The sequence below is a fragment of the Python bivittatus genome, unplaced genomic scaffold (genome assembly GCF_059951505.1).
Source record: "Python bivittatus isolate LINGU-HERP-01145 unplaced genomic scaffold, Pbiv_v1 ctg000080_np1212, whole genome shotgun sequence".
Classification (NCBI taxonomy): Eukaryota; Metazoa; Chordata; class Lepidosauria; order Squamata; family Pythonidae; genus Python; species Python bivittatus.
The window spans coordinates 86,492,630-86,510,268 of record NW_028277035.1 but is presented as its reverse complement, the minus strand read 5'-3'; the positions used below and the strand labels follow the sequence as shown (position 1 = coordinate 86,510,268).

Genomic DNA, 17,639 nt, shown 5'->3' with positions numbered 1-17,639 from the left:
AATGGGAACCTCCAAGAAATCCCAAGGCTGCATGCTAGACTGGGTAGTTGAAAAAAACAGAAGAAGGTAGATAAACCACTTCCATATTGTTGCCAAGAAAGCTACATGTCCTTGAAGTCACTAAACACAAAAATATTTAAAAATATATGACATCACACAGTGGCTTTTCATGACAACAAATCTTGGATGGACTCAGTTCTTCCTTTCATGAGAAAGTAAATTGCCATGTGGTGAGATCTCTGTTTTTTATGATGATTCATGCTTTACATAGACATCTCAAGATTTCTCTCTACATTTAATTATGTTAATTGCCTACCCCCCTGCATTATAGGACTTTTGCAGATAATGGCAAATGATGGAAGTGAGATCAGTGTTGGAAATTGTACATAGATTAACTTTTTTTTTCTTTTTCCAAGTCATTGTGTTGTTGATCAGGAGAGAATACATTGTGATCCATGTCCAGTTCTGTGCCTTGGGATTGGTGGCATCGTTTTTAAAGGAAAGATGCCCTTTTCAGTCTTTTTTAAAAGGTGGATGTTATCACCCTTTGTTGGATATTAAACATTTCTAAGGAACATAGTGCTTTGTGCTTAATGCATTATGTAGGCACGAGAGAATACTAATGACTGGGCATCCTTCTGTTGTCCTGTCTGGGGCTCAATCTATGCTGAAAACCCTGCTCCCTTCTTTTTGAGAATTCAGAGATACAGCTTGTGAGATTCTGCAGAAAGGGATTAATCCCCCACAGAGCAGTTCTTTTGGTTTGAACTCAGACTATTCTAGGCAAAGGGGCACCCAGCTTCATTGTCTTATTGTTTTTATACACAAAACACTTCAGCCAGCTCTTCGTCTTGCCCCCAATGGAGAATAAAGGTTGAAACAAAGATCACACTATTCTGTTGGTTTTACATCTTGAACACTGTGACAGTCTCAGATTTGATAACTGTAGACCTGGCTAATGGAGAGCCTGTTTATATGGGCCATTTCTATATAAAAAGAATTGATACTACCCTTTTCTGTTCAACTCAATTACCTATATCCACATCTGGCTAAACTGCTATCCATGCTATTGCATAATTTGATTTTGCAGAATAGGTAAAGCTTTCTGCTAAATTTGAGTTGGGCTACACCACCCGTCTAATATTGCTATTTCAAGGGTATCTTCTGCAGCATTCTACCTGAAAGAGCCAGAAAATGTTGTTAAGACCTGTTTGTTTTCTTCTCCATTATCCTGTGTGTCATTTGTATTTTCTGAGCACTTATTCAGAGTTCATGTTATTTTGATGCTGGGCTTAATACCTAGTAGATTATTGGAATTCCAGATTGACTGGGGGTGTAGACTGGCTGGTTCAACTATCACTTTTTTCAAAGGCCCCTATGATATGATATTATGTATTCAATTTGTTTCTAAAGTATGAGCGTGATATCCTTCCTTCCTTTGGATTTTATGATTTCTGGATGATAACAGCAGACCTTTCTCTCAGGTGGTAGCCAATTCTCTGAGAGGACTACAAAGATACTCGTTTTGACCACCATATTTGGGTTGTTTGCTAAATCTGAAGGAAATCTTTAGGGTTTTCACACTTTTTTCCCCGTAGTATACATGAGATATTTTTCTCAGAGTACTAGTACAGCTTACATTTACAGTTTTAGTGATGTACAGAGAGCTTTCAAAAAGAATCTGCAGTCTCACATGCTTTTATCATGTAAACATGTACATATTTACAAATACACCTCTAATGTCCCACTTAAATACTTCCTTTTCAGAAATATTAACAGTATCCAATGTAACCTCTGAGCATGGGTGTTCCTTTTATGGCAGCAGATAGCTCTCAACTGTGCAGAAATGTCCTGAAGGGAATTCCCAGCTCTCTTAGCAGGCTGATGTTATCTTATGTCTCCACCCTCACTGAGAAGAGAACAAATAACAGCCTTTTCTAGGCTGACCTATCAGATAAGTGATATTGTGTCTGACGTGTCTTGCTTGCTGAGAGATGGGATGTGTTTGAAGTTCCAGCTTTCAACATTTATCCCAAGCTATCCTAGGAATCATTAAAGAATCCAAAGACTGACTTCTTGTACAAACGGCTGTACAGGCACAGTTGGCCTAAAGAACTGGAAGGAAATGCTGTGATCTAGGACAGAATAGAAATGCGATTTCTGTTCATTTTACAGGTAGTCTCCAGGTTAAGAATGCCTGGTTTACAGACAACCCATAGTTAAGAACGGAGCCTATTGTAGCAAAATTCAAGTTAAATACACAGTGATTCGAGTTAAATATACAATGGTTTGAGTTAATAGCACAGTACTACTTATACAGTATTATACAATAATACTGTTCAGGCTTACATACAAATTCAATTCAAGGACAGACCTTGGGAATGGAACTCATTCTTAAACTGGGGACTACCTGTATCACAAACGTTAGCCTTGCGCGTAGGCAGATTGTAGAGATAGGGAAATTCTTAAAAGGCTATTAAGAGGAGTAGAAATTGTGCCCTATAAACAAATTATTATTTGTATGTTTATCTTAGAAAAATATTGGTTGGACAAAACAATTTGAGGCAATGCAGCCACTTATAATTTTAGAATCACCAATATTTACAGATGGCCTTACTGCAACTGCTTTAATCCATGCATTCCTGTTGCCACTCCAGAATAAATAATTCCCACAAGCATTCAGAGTTCTGCAGTTGCAGTGCTAGTCCTAGTCCTGCTCTAGTTGCACCTGAAAGGCATAAACAAGATACCTCTCCTTTGCTTGAAGCCCCCCCCCCCAGCTTTTTGGAGGCAAGTGCAGAGAGATTGAATTAATTTGCTACCATTCACAACATATTGTTTCCTCTTTCGTACCTATGCTGCTTTTTTCTCCATTGGCCTGTTTCAGAACTTCTTCTCACTTGGCCTTTTTTATACGTAGGTGTAAATGCCTCTAAAATAGCATGCCATATTTGAATACTGTATACTTGTCACTGCTTTTCTCAGCAGCATATATGAAAAATGGAAGGTAATTTCTTTCCTGATATCTGCTTCTGTGCATTTTTCCAATTAAAGTAATTGCATTTTTATAACATAATATGTGTAGAAATAAATATATTCTTTGTTTGCTTCCACTTTGGGAGTGTTTGCTTCTCCTCTTCCATCCCCATATTAGCAGTTTTGTTCAAATGGCTGACATTTGCAAGAGAGGCCTTCAAGCTTTTTATTCTGCTCAGTGTTCTCTTCTGAGTCATGTGAAAATCTTTGTATGAAATTGGTGCCCATATTAGAGTGAAAATTATGTAAACGTGAACTTCAGGCAAGAGATGACATGCATCATTTGAAGTTACTGCTTTCTTTTTTACTCTCAGTCTTCTCAACTTCAGCATGATTTACAGGATAAATCATGTGGCTGTGGCTGTGGCTGTGGCTGTGGCTGTGAAGAATACAAGTGCAGTGCATTGTTTCTTTTTCCTTTGGCAGGTTTACCCATGTCCGTGACGTGTTGGCCGAGGCTTTGCGGCTGCTCCCCGCCCTTGGAGCTGCCAGTCACTACCCTTTGGACTCCGTGATCCCTGACAAACGTCATGAGCATTGCAATCCCTCTGGGAGTCACTACACCAGATACATCTTATTCAGATATGGCTGCTGGATCTGAGTAAGTGCTTCCTTGTCTGAATATGTGGAGGGTATGGAATCAGAACTTGGTGTTCAGATCTTGGCTATTCTGGTGAGCCTGGGATAATAGAAAGCAATTAGCTTTTCAACAGATACAGCCTCAGTTTACTGGTTTATCCTATACATGTTAGATCAAGATGAAACACCAAGGAGAAGCTGTTCTCCATCCTCCAAACTGCATTCAAGGAAAAGCACTTTGCTAGAATACTGCTTTCCCAAAGGTCTTTAATTCACATTCTGTTGTGTCATGCCTTGGTTGATAGGTATCTTGCAAGGAATGAGCCCTGACAGTACTCTTCTTTTCCTCTCCTGTAGCCTAAGTTGCATGGTGCTGCTGATACAGATGGCTGTATGATGTGGGTAAGGAGGATCTTTCAGGCATCAGGCCTCTTGCCTATCTCAAACTGTTATGTGGATTTTCATCTTTTTAGTGTAGTGTTCTTTTCCTGAGGGAGGATTATTAAGTTGCTTGCAGGAAACATCCTCTGGCAGCTACTGGTACAGGAACCCAAATCAAGTGTCCATAGGAAAGGGGAAGGCCAGAACTGAGATGGATGTTCTGTGTTCCTTAGACTTTTCTTCAGCAATTTGTAACACCAGAGTGAACATTGTAACTTAGAAAGCCAGACATCCTGTTTCAGCCATCTGCTTTACAGTCAGTACTCAAGGCGGACTAATCCCTGTGTGTATATAGCCTCTCTCTGCTAGGCTTTTGTGAGGCCCCTGCATACACAGGGCTTTCCTTTTCCTTGCTTCTTTTTAGTGGATGCAAAGTATGAGTGGACATTATTTCTGGTTTGTTTTCATAGCATGAATCTGATCAGCATAGTTAAGAAAGAAGGGTTTAACCAATGCAGCTTCAGTTGTGTGCTCAGCAGAAAAAATCCATTTAGAATCCTGACTGATGCTATTACTGATCGATGCTAGATTTAGCTCAGATACACATCTTTCTTCCCAACTCAAAGGTTGATTTAATACTAGTTGTTGTTGTTGTTGTTGGGGTTTTTTGCACTATGATTAATTTTATTTGCTGTATTTTGTCCTGGGCTGCCTAAGAGCATATGAGGTCACATTTCATGATAACTGCCAGCTGTGGTGGCTTTGCATCTTGTCATCTGGTATAAAGAGGCCTGAGAAGGCCATTCTCTTATATCTCATCTCCTTTTCCTTCTTGGGAATATGGAGGTAGAAACAATGGTGGCTACAAGTAGTGGTTGTGATAATATTACTCTGTAGCACTAAACTTCACATTCTTGTAGGTATAGGGTCCATCAGCCTATAGTTCATCACACTGTCACAATCCACTAATTATTTTCAGTCGAATAAAAGCCACAATTTGGAAAACAGGACAAGTTATATAATTATTCTAGCAAAATTTCTGGGCATTAGAGTATAGATAAAGTAACAAGATGAAGTACTGTAATAGGGTAGATTCCTTCTGTCAAGCAAGTTAGAGGACTTCAAAACAAAACATACATATATGATTTATCAGTTGCTTTAAAGATATATCTACCTTGATTTACCACAACAGGGCAATTGTCAGGGATAGAAATGATGCTGAGATCTTGTGGAGGGACAGGATTGCAAGTAAACAACTGTGGTATGATTACAGCTCTCTTCTTCATAGGAATAGTCTTTGAAAACGTACTGTGATTTCAGAAAGGACATTTTCTGGACCCTATTCCCAGTGTGTGCTTGCAGCAATGGCTCAGCTCCCCCATCTTAGTCTTCCCCTCTCTCTCCCTTCCATCCTCCATATAGAGCAGTTTCTCCTTCTGGCTTCCAGCTTTGGCTTCCTCACCTAAAGCTTTTCCTGCTTCCTTTTCTGTAACAAGGACTCCCATAGCTTTTCACTAACTGCTAATTTTGTACATTTTAAGCTGATTTTTTCTGCCATCTTGTGGTAGAAAATTGCTTTTTCTTTCCAGTTGTAGAGATTAGGTATGCTATTCCTCACATAATTGTGTGAGAAAGCAGGATATTCTACACATTGCAGGTTTTATTAAATGAAATATTCAGGATCTATTCTTGCCAAGTTCACTCAAATTTCTGTCACTAAGAAACTGTATCTAGGCTCATAGGCATTAAGGAGAAGCAGCAAGTGACTTTGTGGCCTGGAAGGAATGTTCAGCTAAGTCAGAGGTCTATAAACTTTGTAACCTGAATGGACAAAAAGCTGTGATTACAAAATAAGTCAGGGAGATGAGAAAGGTTACAAAGAATTTAAAATCCACCATCTGATGAAACATACACATAACTAACAAGTAGTTCAAAGATTGGTATGAGCACCTTTTCCATTCCTGTTAATCTCTTACTGAATACCAACTTTGAAACCGCATGCCAGTCATATAAGCCTTTTCTCCCTTCTTTACAACATAGCGTTCATGGGTTCTGTCCCTCCTGTTCTCCCAAGGTGTGTCCAGTCTTGGCTAGATTATTATTTGGCATCATGAGAGAGTTCTGAAATCTGGCTAATTATGGGAAAAGACCCACTTCCTATACTGATGGGTTCTGCTGTTGGCCCTTTTTGCAGCCCAGAGTCTGTCGAAGCTAGCCCAGCTGTTAGTGAGAAGAATGTGTATGCAAATCACGGCTACGGGGCCTCCCAAAGGCACAGCTACCGAGGGCTGCCTTATGCAGTGAGTACCTTCTCTGTTATCTGCAGTAGATTCGTACTTTATCAAGCCCGTTTTTTTCTTTCCCAGCTTAAACATGACTGAGCTACAGACCTTTTTGGAGGGCATTTGCAGTATAGTTTTGGATATTTTTTTTAATGTATTTGTGGAAAGCTTATTGCAAAATGGAATGTTGGCTTAGATGAAGAGGCATTTTTTGTGGTTTTACTGAGAGGAAGCTATAGTGGAATTTCTAATAGCTGTTTTATTTTTTAATGAAAATATTTATGTTTATGTGTATCATAAACCATAATATTTTCAGAATCAGGAGGTTTGTATGACTTTGCTTGCAGGCTTCTTATGTTCAATTGTGCAAAATCCTTGCATCTTAATATGTACTCCTACTTGCGTACCATCCTGATTCAGTTGATTTGTGGGCTTTTTCCTTTCCTAATGTGCTAGCTTTGTGTGTTTGTGAGTGTGTGTGTGTATTTGTATATGTATTTTTAACCAATCTTGAAGTTTCCCAAAAGTCCACTTTTCATTTTTTCTTTTGCATAGGTGCTTGGAAAATGTCTTCATTATTAATTTTTCAGGAAATTCAAATTTACCACCTACTCTTGGGTTGAACAGAGGAAACAGTTACTCTACTTACCCTTAGAACGAATCCCAGATTAACTATATGAGCCTTGTAATCATATATTTTGATCACCTTCCAAACCTCTGTGAGCTTCTTTAGGCTTTGGAATGTGTTATTAAAGGTCATAAATTTTTGTAAGTGATTCTTTTTCCTTTTACTGTTGTCCTTCCCGTAAATTTAAAACAGCACTGATGCAAACATTTGTTTTTAGGATCATAATTACGGAGCTCCTCCTCCTCCGACCCCTCCTGCTTCTCCCCCTGTCCAGACCATCATCCCACGTGCAGAACTGAATGGCCTGCACTCTCATGATGAGGAGAATTCTGGTGACACAGAGAGCTCTTCAGAGGCAGAATCTATTCCCAGCTGGTGTCACTGCAGTCTCTCCCAAGATGGCTTCCTCATCAAATGTGAAAAATGCAGGTAAGTTCTGGGTATGTGGGTAACCAGATCAGTGAGGAATGTTAAGGAGGTTTCATTATTATTTTGTGGAGCATTCTCTTAACTTCCCATTAATTCAGCCTGTGATTTATTATTAAGGTATGGAGCAAAGGAACTAATTGGTAGCAAGTTAAAAAAGAAAAACAGAATTTCACAACACAGAGGCCAAGCAGTGCAAGTTAATTAGATGAAATTTGCAAAAGATACTTCCTTGTTTCAGTCAGCCAAATATAATTGGTTAAGCAGTCTCTATTGGACTTCTGTGGTGTTAGAGACATTTTCCTAATCACAGAATAGTAGTTGCAGTGAAATAGTAGAAGTAAATGGAAATTAATGTCACCAGAGATTCTCAGATAGAAGTAAAACTGGAGACTCAGTTTCAGAGGGACAGACATGTCCTTTAGGAGTCTTTCCTGTCCCTTCAGATTATCCCTAGCCCAGAATATTTAATGTTTTCATACTCTTTAAGCTTACCTCTTAATTTTGGAACGTGTTCTTTCTAAAATTAAAAGATGAAACTCTTGGGGAGTATGGAAAATGCATTGGTTGCATAACCCATTATTAGCTAAAGAAATGGCCTTGCATATTGGTATATAAAGTTCTGATAGCCGTTAAGGGCATGGAAGCTTTATGTAACTCTTCAAGATGAAGTCATCTGGCATTCCACTGAAGACCCCAGCCACTGTAGTCCAATTTCATTTTAGGCAGTGCTGCCATTGACAGTGCCAGTATCAGGTTTCTATCGTTCTTTTGTAGGGGAATTGGCAGGGGAAAAGTAATCAGATTCCGTCGCCGGAAACAAGACAACGTGTCAGGTGAGTTCAGTCTGTGTACTGCAACCAGATCACTGAGATTTATGAATCAGTATTTGTCCTGATAAAAGAATGTTTATTATGCCTCCTTGCCTGTAATAACTCATTTCCATGACAGAGCGCTTCTTTGTATCCTTTCACGAATTGCTTCCCATTTCAGGGGTATAGTTGAAGAGCTGTGGGGACCAATACTGAGCAAGTTGTCATGAGAGGCAGGTGGCATGGCATCTCTTCTCTAAAGTCACGCTGCAGAGCAATATGAAGATTTCTCAGAAAGTGAAATGAAAGTTGTCGGTGTGATATTTTCCATTGTAGGTGGAGATAGCAGTGCAACAGAGAGCTGGGATGAGGAGCTCTCTCCCTCCACAGTGTTGTATACTGCTACACAGCACACTCCTACAAGCATCACTCTGACAGTCAATCGAGTCTGTAGAACCAAACCTAAAAAGAGGAAAAGGAATACAGAGAGAGCTCGTACAGTACCAAAAGCTAAAAAAATCAAGGTATGTAAACAGAAATGGCCGTTGGTGTCTCAAGCCAGTTGCTAAGCAGGTGTTTGGGAGATTGGCTTATTCTTTTCCATCCGTCTTCCTCAAGCTGATGCCTAGCCTTCCAGCAAAAGAGAAAGAAAAATCCACAGATTTTTGTTTGTTTTTAGATCAGGCAGACTCTCTCCTCTTGCGGACTGGTGGCAAACATTACAGACCAAATGCACAAGAAGGCTACCCTGTGTTTCATTTTGGCTTGAGGTGGTGGGGTGCTATTCAGTCTAAACTTCCTGCAGGGCTGCAGATGAGGGCAGGGAGCATAGCTTGCCCAGAAAGAAAAATGAATTTCTTCACAGGAAATAAGCATAATATTATCTATTTGTTTTAAAAAATAATAACCTGGCAAGTGGCTTGTAAGATTTTAGTCAATCAGTCAAAGGCATTGGGATGAACGCTGAGCATTTTGCACATTTATTGAACATGTTACCAGTATCACAATGAAAGGATTAAATAAAATACTGGTTTGGCTGGGGTGGGTCTTCCGGGCTGTGTGGCCGTGTTCTGGAAGTTTTGTTTCCTAACGTTTCGCCAGCACCTGTGACCGGCATCTTCAGAGGGCAGGAGGACAGACAGGACACAGAGAGCCCAGAGAGAACTGCTCCTGTCTGTGCTCCTGCTCTCTGAAGATGCCGGTCACAGGTGCTGGCGAAATGTTAGGAAACAAAACTTCCAGAACATGGCCACACAGCCCGGAAGACCCACACCAGCCATCCTATGCCGGCCGTGAAAGCCTTCGACAATACAAAATATTGGTTTGTCTCATTTTGACATGTTCCCTAGTTATACCCTCTGTTGCCCTAGTTATGTCTCTTTAGCTCCAGATTTCAGACTTTTGATCTGAATTTCCATAGACTGAATCCTGTGGCTGATCTAGCAGATAAGAATTTTGAAGGTTTATCATTTTGGGCCAGCAGGTATATTGGGAATTTAAAGACAAAGTCCAAGCTTTGTGGACATGCTGAAAAAATTGTTACTATATGGGTGGAATGGGTGGTGGGAATTGCCCATTCATAAAATTACGGTCAGGATCATAGCATTACTTCATGATAGGTGTGGCCAGTCACATGCTTATTTCCCAGAATGGCAAACTCTTGGGAGTAAAAGTAACTTGCCCAGGAATGACATAAATGAGATCTATATTACAAAACACAAAGCCACGCTCATAAACTGCTCAACACATGGCTTAAATGTCTCTAAACATCTCTCAGAAATAATTGCGTGCAGTAATAAAGGTGCCACACCTAATGTTAAGAGTAGTTTGAAAGAGGAAACAGTTCTACAGAGGGCTCTTCTTCACTGGAAGTGATTAGATGGAGGCTGAACAGCCAACTTTGGGACATGCATGAATTTGGATTCTTGGACCAATCATGGAGTTAGACATGATGACCTCAAGGGTCTGTAATACTGTCTTTATCACTTGCAAAGAATTGACTTTTGATGGGAATTGAAAAGTTTGCTGGAACAGATTGGGAAAAAACCCTTCAATGTTGTGTGTGTGTTGTGTTGTGTTGATGTGTCCTCTCCGGTTCACAGTAGGTGCTAGAAAGCAAATATGTCTATGCAATACAGCATTTTCACAGCAGGAGCACAGAAGAATATAAAGACATGAATGTCTCAGTCTAGCTGTTTTAAACATGCTTGTAAGCTAATAGTTTGATGAATTCTTAAAGCAGAACTTAGAGAAATGCTGCTGAGACTTTGCACGAATGAGATGTAATAATAGCAGCTGTAACCAAAAGCATTTAAATTGTGAACTTAATCTCTGAGGGGCCTAATTATTCAAATCTGGAAATATACAAAGTAACAAGCAGAAGTCTCTTTGGATGCCTGGAGAATGGCATACCTTTGCACCAAACAACCCAGCTCTGTAGTTAAATCACAGATGCTTCTAACGCGCCGTGCAGATCTGTCTAATTTGTGGCAAGAAATAAACACTCTTCCAGAGAGAATTTTTAAAAGTATCCTAATTCATCCATGATATTATTTCAAGGTGGCTAGCATGATCTGTCATTAAAACAAAACACAGCTATTTTTTTTTTATTTTAAGCATTGGTGCTTAAAAACACCGAGCCTTTTGGAGAGGTAACCTTATGAAGTGGTTAATAGTATCTGATTCTCTCCAGGTATTATGCACTATAACTCCCATGAGCTGTGACTGCATCCAGACCCAAACACACACATTCTGGGGGGAGAGTAGGAAAACAACAAGGATGTTGATGGTATGCAGGAAAGCAGGCTGGCCAGCCAGTCAGGAGAGAGTGCTCTGCTAGTTGCTGCTAAGGGAACAGAGGGCCGATACATACCAGCCTTGCCCTTCCCTTATTCCCCTCAGCTGCTGACAGTGCCCTTGGTTTGCTTCCTGCTCTTCCCCTCCACCAGTCACTTTTGCCTCTAAAAGCCCCATTTTGGTGTGTGGATCCAAACATCTGAAACATACATGTTGCAGTCAACTCCAGACCATCTGAAAACAGCCATTCTGTGCAGAGAAGGGTTCAAGCACAGAATTCTGGGTACTTCCCTAATATATACAGAGAGAAAGAAAATACACACAAGTTTCCTTGAGGACTGGAAAAGTGTTGGGAAGGTAGGGAGTGTTTTGCCAGGCATACACACATGCAGACCAACATAGCATTCAGTCCCTAAGAACTCTCCTATCCTTTAATCCCATACAATACTTGCTATCGCCCTCCATCTTTTCCTCAAAACTCACCATTTTTATCTTCTAAGAATGCCTCTGGGTCCAGCACGGGCATTCTTAGACACAAAGATGTACTGAAAACTGCTGTCTTACAATGTTCTAGCCTTTCCCATTTGTTTTGTTCAATGGGAAGACAATGGGAGAGTCACTACAACTGGCGGGTGGCTCTGGGGGTATCTTGTGCATGTTGGTACCTACTAGAGCTGTTGCTGCAAAGTAAATGAGTTGTTACTTAGTTTTATGTTGGCTACTCTAGCTTGCTTTTAGTACCACATGCAGCAGCTCATGGGCACTAGCTTTCCTTTAATTTGGGAGGAGCTATAGATCACGTAAAAGGTTTTATTTGGGCACTGCCTTTTGCAAATGAATGATTTGTTCTGAACTGATCTGAATTTGTGCGTCAAGTCGGTGTTGACTCTTAGCAGCCTCATAAATAGACCTTCTTCAGGATGATTTGTCCCCAACTTGGCCCTTCAGGTCTCCCAGTGATGCATCCATCACCATTGTAATCAAGTCCATCCACTTCGCTGCTGGTTTTCCTCTTTCTCTCTTTAAGTTCCAGAGTGTCAATACTTTTTCTGTCATTTCTATCCAACTTTCACTTCCATAGAGTGTCACAGGGAAAACCATTGCCTGCACAATCCTGATCTTTGTAGGTATAGATATATCACGGCATCTGGTATCTTTTCCAAAGACTTCATTGCTATTGTACCAAGTGCTAGTCTGCGGCATATTTCTTGACTGCTGGTTCCTTTATTGTTGATAGTCAATCCTAAAAAAAAAGTTATTCTCCATTTCATTTCATTGTTAATTCAAAGGCTTGTTGCTGTGCCTGTTGTCATTAATTAGTCTTCTTTATATTTACTCTTAGTCTCGTTTTTTCACTGTGCTCCTTGACTTTCATTACTGGAGCTTGCAGATCATTTGTATTTTCAGCTATCAGAATAGAGCCATCAGCATAGTACAGGTTATTATGTTTCTTCATCCAATTTTAAAACGATGCTCATCTTCCAATCCCAGCTACCCTCAATATATATTCAGCATATAAATTGCATAAATAAGGAGAGAATTTACAGCATGATTTCACTCCTTCACCAACCTGGAGCCAGCTGCTTTGCCATGTTATATCTGAACTGTGGCTTCCTGTCCAATGTATAGGTTTTGCATGAGGACAGTGAAATGTTCCAAAATTCCTGTAGGATATCCCACAGCTTGATGGTCTTGAACTCTGTCTGTAATAGTCAAAACCAGTTCGAATATCCAAGATCTCCCTTTTCATGTAGGACTCTAATTTACATTGGCTGATCCTAAGCATTATTTTTGCTAGCATGTGAAAGTATATTATACGATAGTTTGGACACTAAATTAAGTTTCCTTTGTTATTGGTTGACTAACCTCATCCAATCTGCTAGCCACTGTGTTATTCTCTAGATTTGCTGGCATCATTTGGTTAAAATCTTTACCAATTCTTCTTCTGTTGCTTGCCATATTTCTGTAGATATTCTATCAATTTCTATAGCCTTCTGACTAGTAATGACTGGAGTGCTGCTCTGACTTAATCTACTAGTACTAGAGGTTCTTGTAAATAGGGAATATTTTCTAAATTATTGATGACATCTCTACATAATTTCAGTATACTCCATCCATCTTTGTTTTATTTTCTTTGAATCAGTTACTATTGGTGTCCTTTAATGTACCAATTTGAGGTTGGAACATCCTGCTCAGTTTGGAGATCTTTTAGAAAACTTTTCTTGTTTTTCCATATCTATTGCCACATTCAATATATTTACAGATGTCATTATAATACTGCTTTTTGTCTCTTCTAACAGCTCCCTTGAAATTCTTTGTTAAGTTCCTTCCTGAGATCTTTGTCTTTCTTCACTTTAGCTTCTCTTCTCTTCTCTTCTTGGCAATTTCCACCATCTGTTCTGACATCCAGTGTGCTTTCTTCTGTTTCTTGGTCTTTGGCAGTCTCTTTTCATGTTCATCCTTAACAACTTCTTTGATTTCATTCCACAGTTCCTCTGGTTCCCTATCAGTGAAGTTCAGCACTTCAAAGTGATTCCTGATGTTCTCCTTGAAAATGGTGGGTATATGCTCAAGATCCTATTGTGGAAACTGGTTGGCTTTGTTCTTTTCCCCTAGCTTGGCTTGGAATTTCACATGAACAGTTCACAATCTGTTCCAGAGTCAGCCCCTGACCACATCTTTGCTGTTATAAGTGAGAGTTCTTCCACCTCTTTGTACCAATAATACGGTCAATATGATTTCTCTGTATTCCATCTGGTGATGTCTGTGTACATAGGTATGGTTTTGGTTGTTTTAAAACTGTGTTAGCAATGAAGAAATCATTGGATTGGCAGAAACAATCATTGGATAGTCATTCTCCTGCTTAATTTCTGTTTCCTGGGCCATACAGTCCAACAACATTTTCCTCCTTACTACTTCCAACTTTGGCATTCGAGTCTCCAATCACAAGCAACATATCTTGCTTGCACATTTTTGACCAGATTAAACTTGACCATAAAATCAATCAACCTCCTCTTCTTCTTCAACAGTGGTTGGAGCGTAAACTTGGATAGCCATCATGTTACAGGGTTGTCTGCAAGGTCTGAATTATATTATATGGTCATTGACTGTGTTGTACCCCAGTACTGCCATTGCTGTATCCTTTCTATGAAAGCAGTGCCATTCCCTTCTTTGTTTCCATGTCTTGACAGTGTGATCTTCTGACTGAAAGTGTCTAATTCCAGTCCATTTCAATTCACTGGTTCCTGAGATGTCAATGTGTAGTTGATTCATTTAATCTTTCATTGGGTTAAGCTTTCCCATGTTCATGCTTCTTATGCTTCATGTTCCCACTGTAATTCTGTCTTTGTATCTTCAGATCTTTTTTTTTTTTTTTGCTTTGTAACATTGACAGTGAGATGTCCCAAAAACTTTATTGTTTCCATGACATAAACACCTTTAGCATTCCAAAAGGTCTTCAGGTCTTCCTCAGTAGCATGTTGAATGCCACACAACTTGAGGACCGGTCAGCCAACCCAACATGGTCAATCACTTTATCTTGCCTATTCATGTAGTTTTCTTGGTAAAATGTAGAAGTGGTATACCATTACTTTCTCCTGAACATATCAATGTGATGTCTTTGCCATTGTCACTAAAATAATCATCTGCCTCCAGCAACTTTTTGTATCTCTGCAGCCCGGTACAGATACCTGCTTCCTTTAGCTGGGCAGCTGGAATGATCTTCATACATTGGTTGACCTTGCTGGGAGTATACACTGTTGGCCTCCACTTCTGCTGTTCTTCACTCATTTCTCCTAGGAATACCCCACTGCCACAATGAGGCAGCATGGCAGGCTTGAAGGGGGCTGCGTAGGAATAATATAGTGAAATACAGTACTCTTTGTGCATACAGTTTGGCCGAATTGATTTTGTTTTGTAGGATAGATATTTGAAGATCAGCATAAATGGAAAGGGAGTGATCAATATTTCTAGGTTGTCCTGGAAGTCCTGGAAGAGATGACCTTTTGCAGGAGGGGCATAGTGAAAGTAAACTGGGATCAATGCCTTTTCCGGTTTTATGCATTGTAGTTGTGTGGCCCTCCCCTTTATACATTAGAAAATGTAACCTTTATTGAACAGAAGCTCAGATGTCCAGGAGACAAATACTGATTGTCATTTCTCTTCTTCTGCTGACAGGCTTTTAGAGAAGGTTCACGGAAATCTTTGCGGATGAAGGTGAGGAGAACTACATGTTTAACCCTGATAAACACCTTTGCAGCCAGGTTCCAAATATACTACATATGTGGGTCATTGATCTATGTATAGTATCATCACTTTAAAAGCTTCTCTGTAACATAAAATTAGGTAGCATTAATTTAGTAAGTCATTTTCAAGGGCTACAGTGTCCTGCTTGCTGAACATAAAAGAATGAGGCACCAGTAAAGATGGTTGGTGCTAACGATATTTCATCATATTTGGGAATGGGTTTGCAAGTACTTTCTTCCAGTTCTTTATTTCCTAGCAGTTTTTCATCTGTTACCAGTTGAACAGCTAAAATGTGGTCGATGAAAGCTAATTAAGAATAAAGAAGTTGTTTTTATAGTTCTTTAGCAGAGGGCCATTTCAAAAAGTCCTAAGTGTCTTTTTCAGAGCCCCAAGCCATTCAGCCATTGAACTGACTCTGTTGTTTGATACAGAATTCTCCTTCAGAAGCCCACGCCCTGGATGAGAATACCACAGAGGGGTGGGAAAACCGTATTAGACTCTGGACTGATCAGTATGAAGAAGCCTTCACAAACCAGTACAGCGCTGATGTGCAAAATCTCCTAGAGCGTCATCTCAATGCTAATAAAGAGTTTGTGGGCAAGGCAGCGGTGCTGGACACAATCAATAAGACTGAATTGGCCTGTAACAACACAGTTATTGGATCCCAAATGCAGGTAAAGAAGTGCATCCCAAAGTAGTGGGAGTGATATGCTTATGTGGGGCAACTACTGAGATGCTCTTCTGCTCTTAGATGTACACAACCTTACATGAAAGAGTTTGAGGAGGTATGAAGCAATGATCATTTTCTCCTTATCCTACTTATCATTCAATAAGACTGTTCTCAAACACAGAATTAGGAAATGTTTTCTTTGGATTTGGGACCTCACTTCTTGCTTTCCATCTTGCAGCTGCAGCTGGGGAGAGTAACCCGGGTTCAGAAGCACCGAAAGATTTTGAGGGCAGCTAGAGATTTGGCTGCGGATACCCTTATAATTGAATATCGTGGGAAAGTGATGCTAAGACAACAGTTCGAGGTCAATGGTCATTTCTTCAAAAAGTAAGAGACCCAAATAATTGCAGGATAGAGGCCTGTTACAAAGTTGGGGAAAACTTTGGTAATTGCTATTTCTTGAAAAATGACGCACTCCCTCTGAGATTTTGAATTGGTTGGAGAGAATGCTTTTGATATGAGCCATTTTTTCTGTGTGAGAATTTATGCTTACGTAAAAGATCAGATGCATGCGGTGATGCATCAGGTCAACTGTTCAGGCTGCACGAATAAATTATGTTTGCCAGGAGGATAAAATGCTGTTCTTCCTTTCTCAGGCCGTATCCCTTTGTGCTGTTTTACTCCAAATTTAATAGCGTTGAGATGTGTGTGGATGCCCGCACTTTCGGAAATGATGCCAGATTCATCAGGCGTTCCTGTACACCAAATGCAGAGGTAAATGATGGTGCTATGTGACATTTAGTATTTGGCAAATGTGATTGAATTTATGCTCTACAAATCAAGCAGAGATGATCCCCTGCCAATTAAGTGCAGAGGACTCAGACTGTGCCCTGTGAGTTTCATAATGCCAATGCTCTAGAACATTTTTGTGTCATAGGATTGCTGCAGTGAAAAAAAGACTAGTACTTTATGGTGTCATCAGTAGGTGAAATTTCGACCCATGTGCTTGTGCAGTCCTCATTAATAGCATTCTATGTTGGATAGTAAAGTATACCTTTTTGGTTTCCTGTACATGTGTTGTATGACTTGCTGTTCAGGAGCAACCAGCCACTGCAAGAGCTGGTTTTTACAATCATGAAAAATGTTCACCTTTGCAGTAAGAAATATGCCTGATTATAGGGTGTTGTGTGTTGAAGGTTCGCCACGTGATTGCAGATGGGATGATTCACCTGTGCATATATGCCGTTGCTTCCATTGCCAAAGATGCAGAGGTCACCATTGCCTTTGATTATGAGTACAATATCTGGTAAGTTGTCTTGGCGCTGTTTGCTTATTGGAAACATCCTTCCCTCAATATTATTCCTTTCTATTACCTTTAAAGAAAAAACTGTGCAGCATCTCGTGAGATAGGATTCCTTGTTTCCTAGACATTTAGCCCAAATAACACATTATTTCTTAAGGCTTTGAAGAATGATACTATAATGCCTTATATCTTTCATGGTGGAACAGCAACTATAAAGTGGATTGTGCCTGCCACAAAGGAAACCGGAATTGTCCTGTGCAGAAGCGGAGCCTGAACCCTGTAGAACAGCTACCTCCACCTATTTTAGACACTCTGATTGGAGCAGAGACTAGGCGTCGGAAAGCCCGTCGGAAGGAACTGGAGCAGCAGGGTGCAGCCTCAGATGAGAACAGCAATCCACAAACAGAGGAAGTCTCAGAGGGTCTTGCTGCAGTGAGTGATAATGAGGTAATGTCCCCATCGTCCTAGAGCAGTGGGATTT

The 17,639-nt window shown here is 40.1% G+C and overlaps 1 protein-coding gene across 5 annotated transcripts in view; it reads left to right on the top strand.

The window, feature by feature from the left end:
• The window catches only part of SETD5 (SET domain containing 5), a 64,826-nt gene that overhangs the window by 20,344 nt on the left and 26,843 nt on the right, over positions 1–17,639 (top strand). For 4 of the 5 annotated variants that reach the window (XM_015888309.3, XM_088134511.1, XM_088134512.1 and 1 more), the window contains exons 2-12: positions 3,463–3,637; positions 6,191–6,296; positions 7,124–7,335; positions 8,110–8,168; positions 8,481–8,668; positions 15,117–15,155; positions 15,617–15,859; positions 16,094–16,242; positions 16,512–16,629; positions 17,052–17,161; positions 17,365–17,605. In XM_015888309.3, the coding sequence (XP_015743795.1) occupies positions 3,567–3,637; positions 6,191–6,296; positions 7,124–7,335; positions 8,110–8,168; positions 8,481–8,668; positions 15,117–15,155; positions 15,617–15,859; positions 16,094–16,242; positions 16,512–16,629; positions 17,052–17,161; positions 17,365–17,605 (1,536 nt within the window). In that variant the 5' untranslated portion in view covers positions 3,463–3,566. Of the gene's footprint in view, positions 1–3,462; positions 3,638–6,190; positions 6,297–7,123; positions 7,336–8,109; positions 8,169–8,480; positions 8,669–13,430; positions 13,498–15,116; positions 15,156–15,616; positions 15,860–16,093; positions 16,243–16,511; positions 16,630–17,051; positions 17,162–17,364; positions 17,606–17,639 lie in introns of those variants that run through there. The other variant, XM_088134514.1, reaches the window with a different exon arrangement.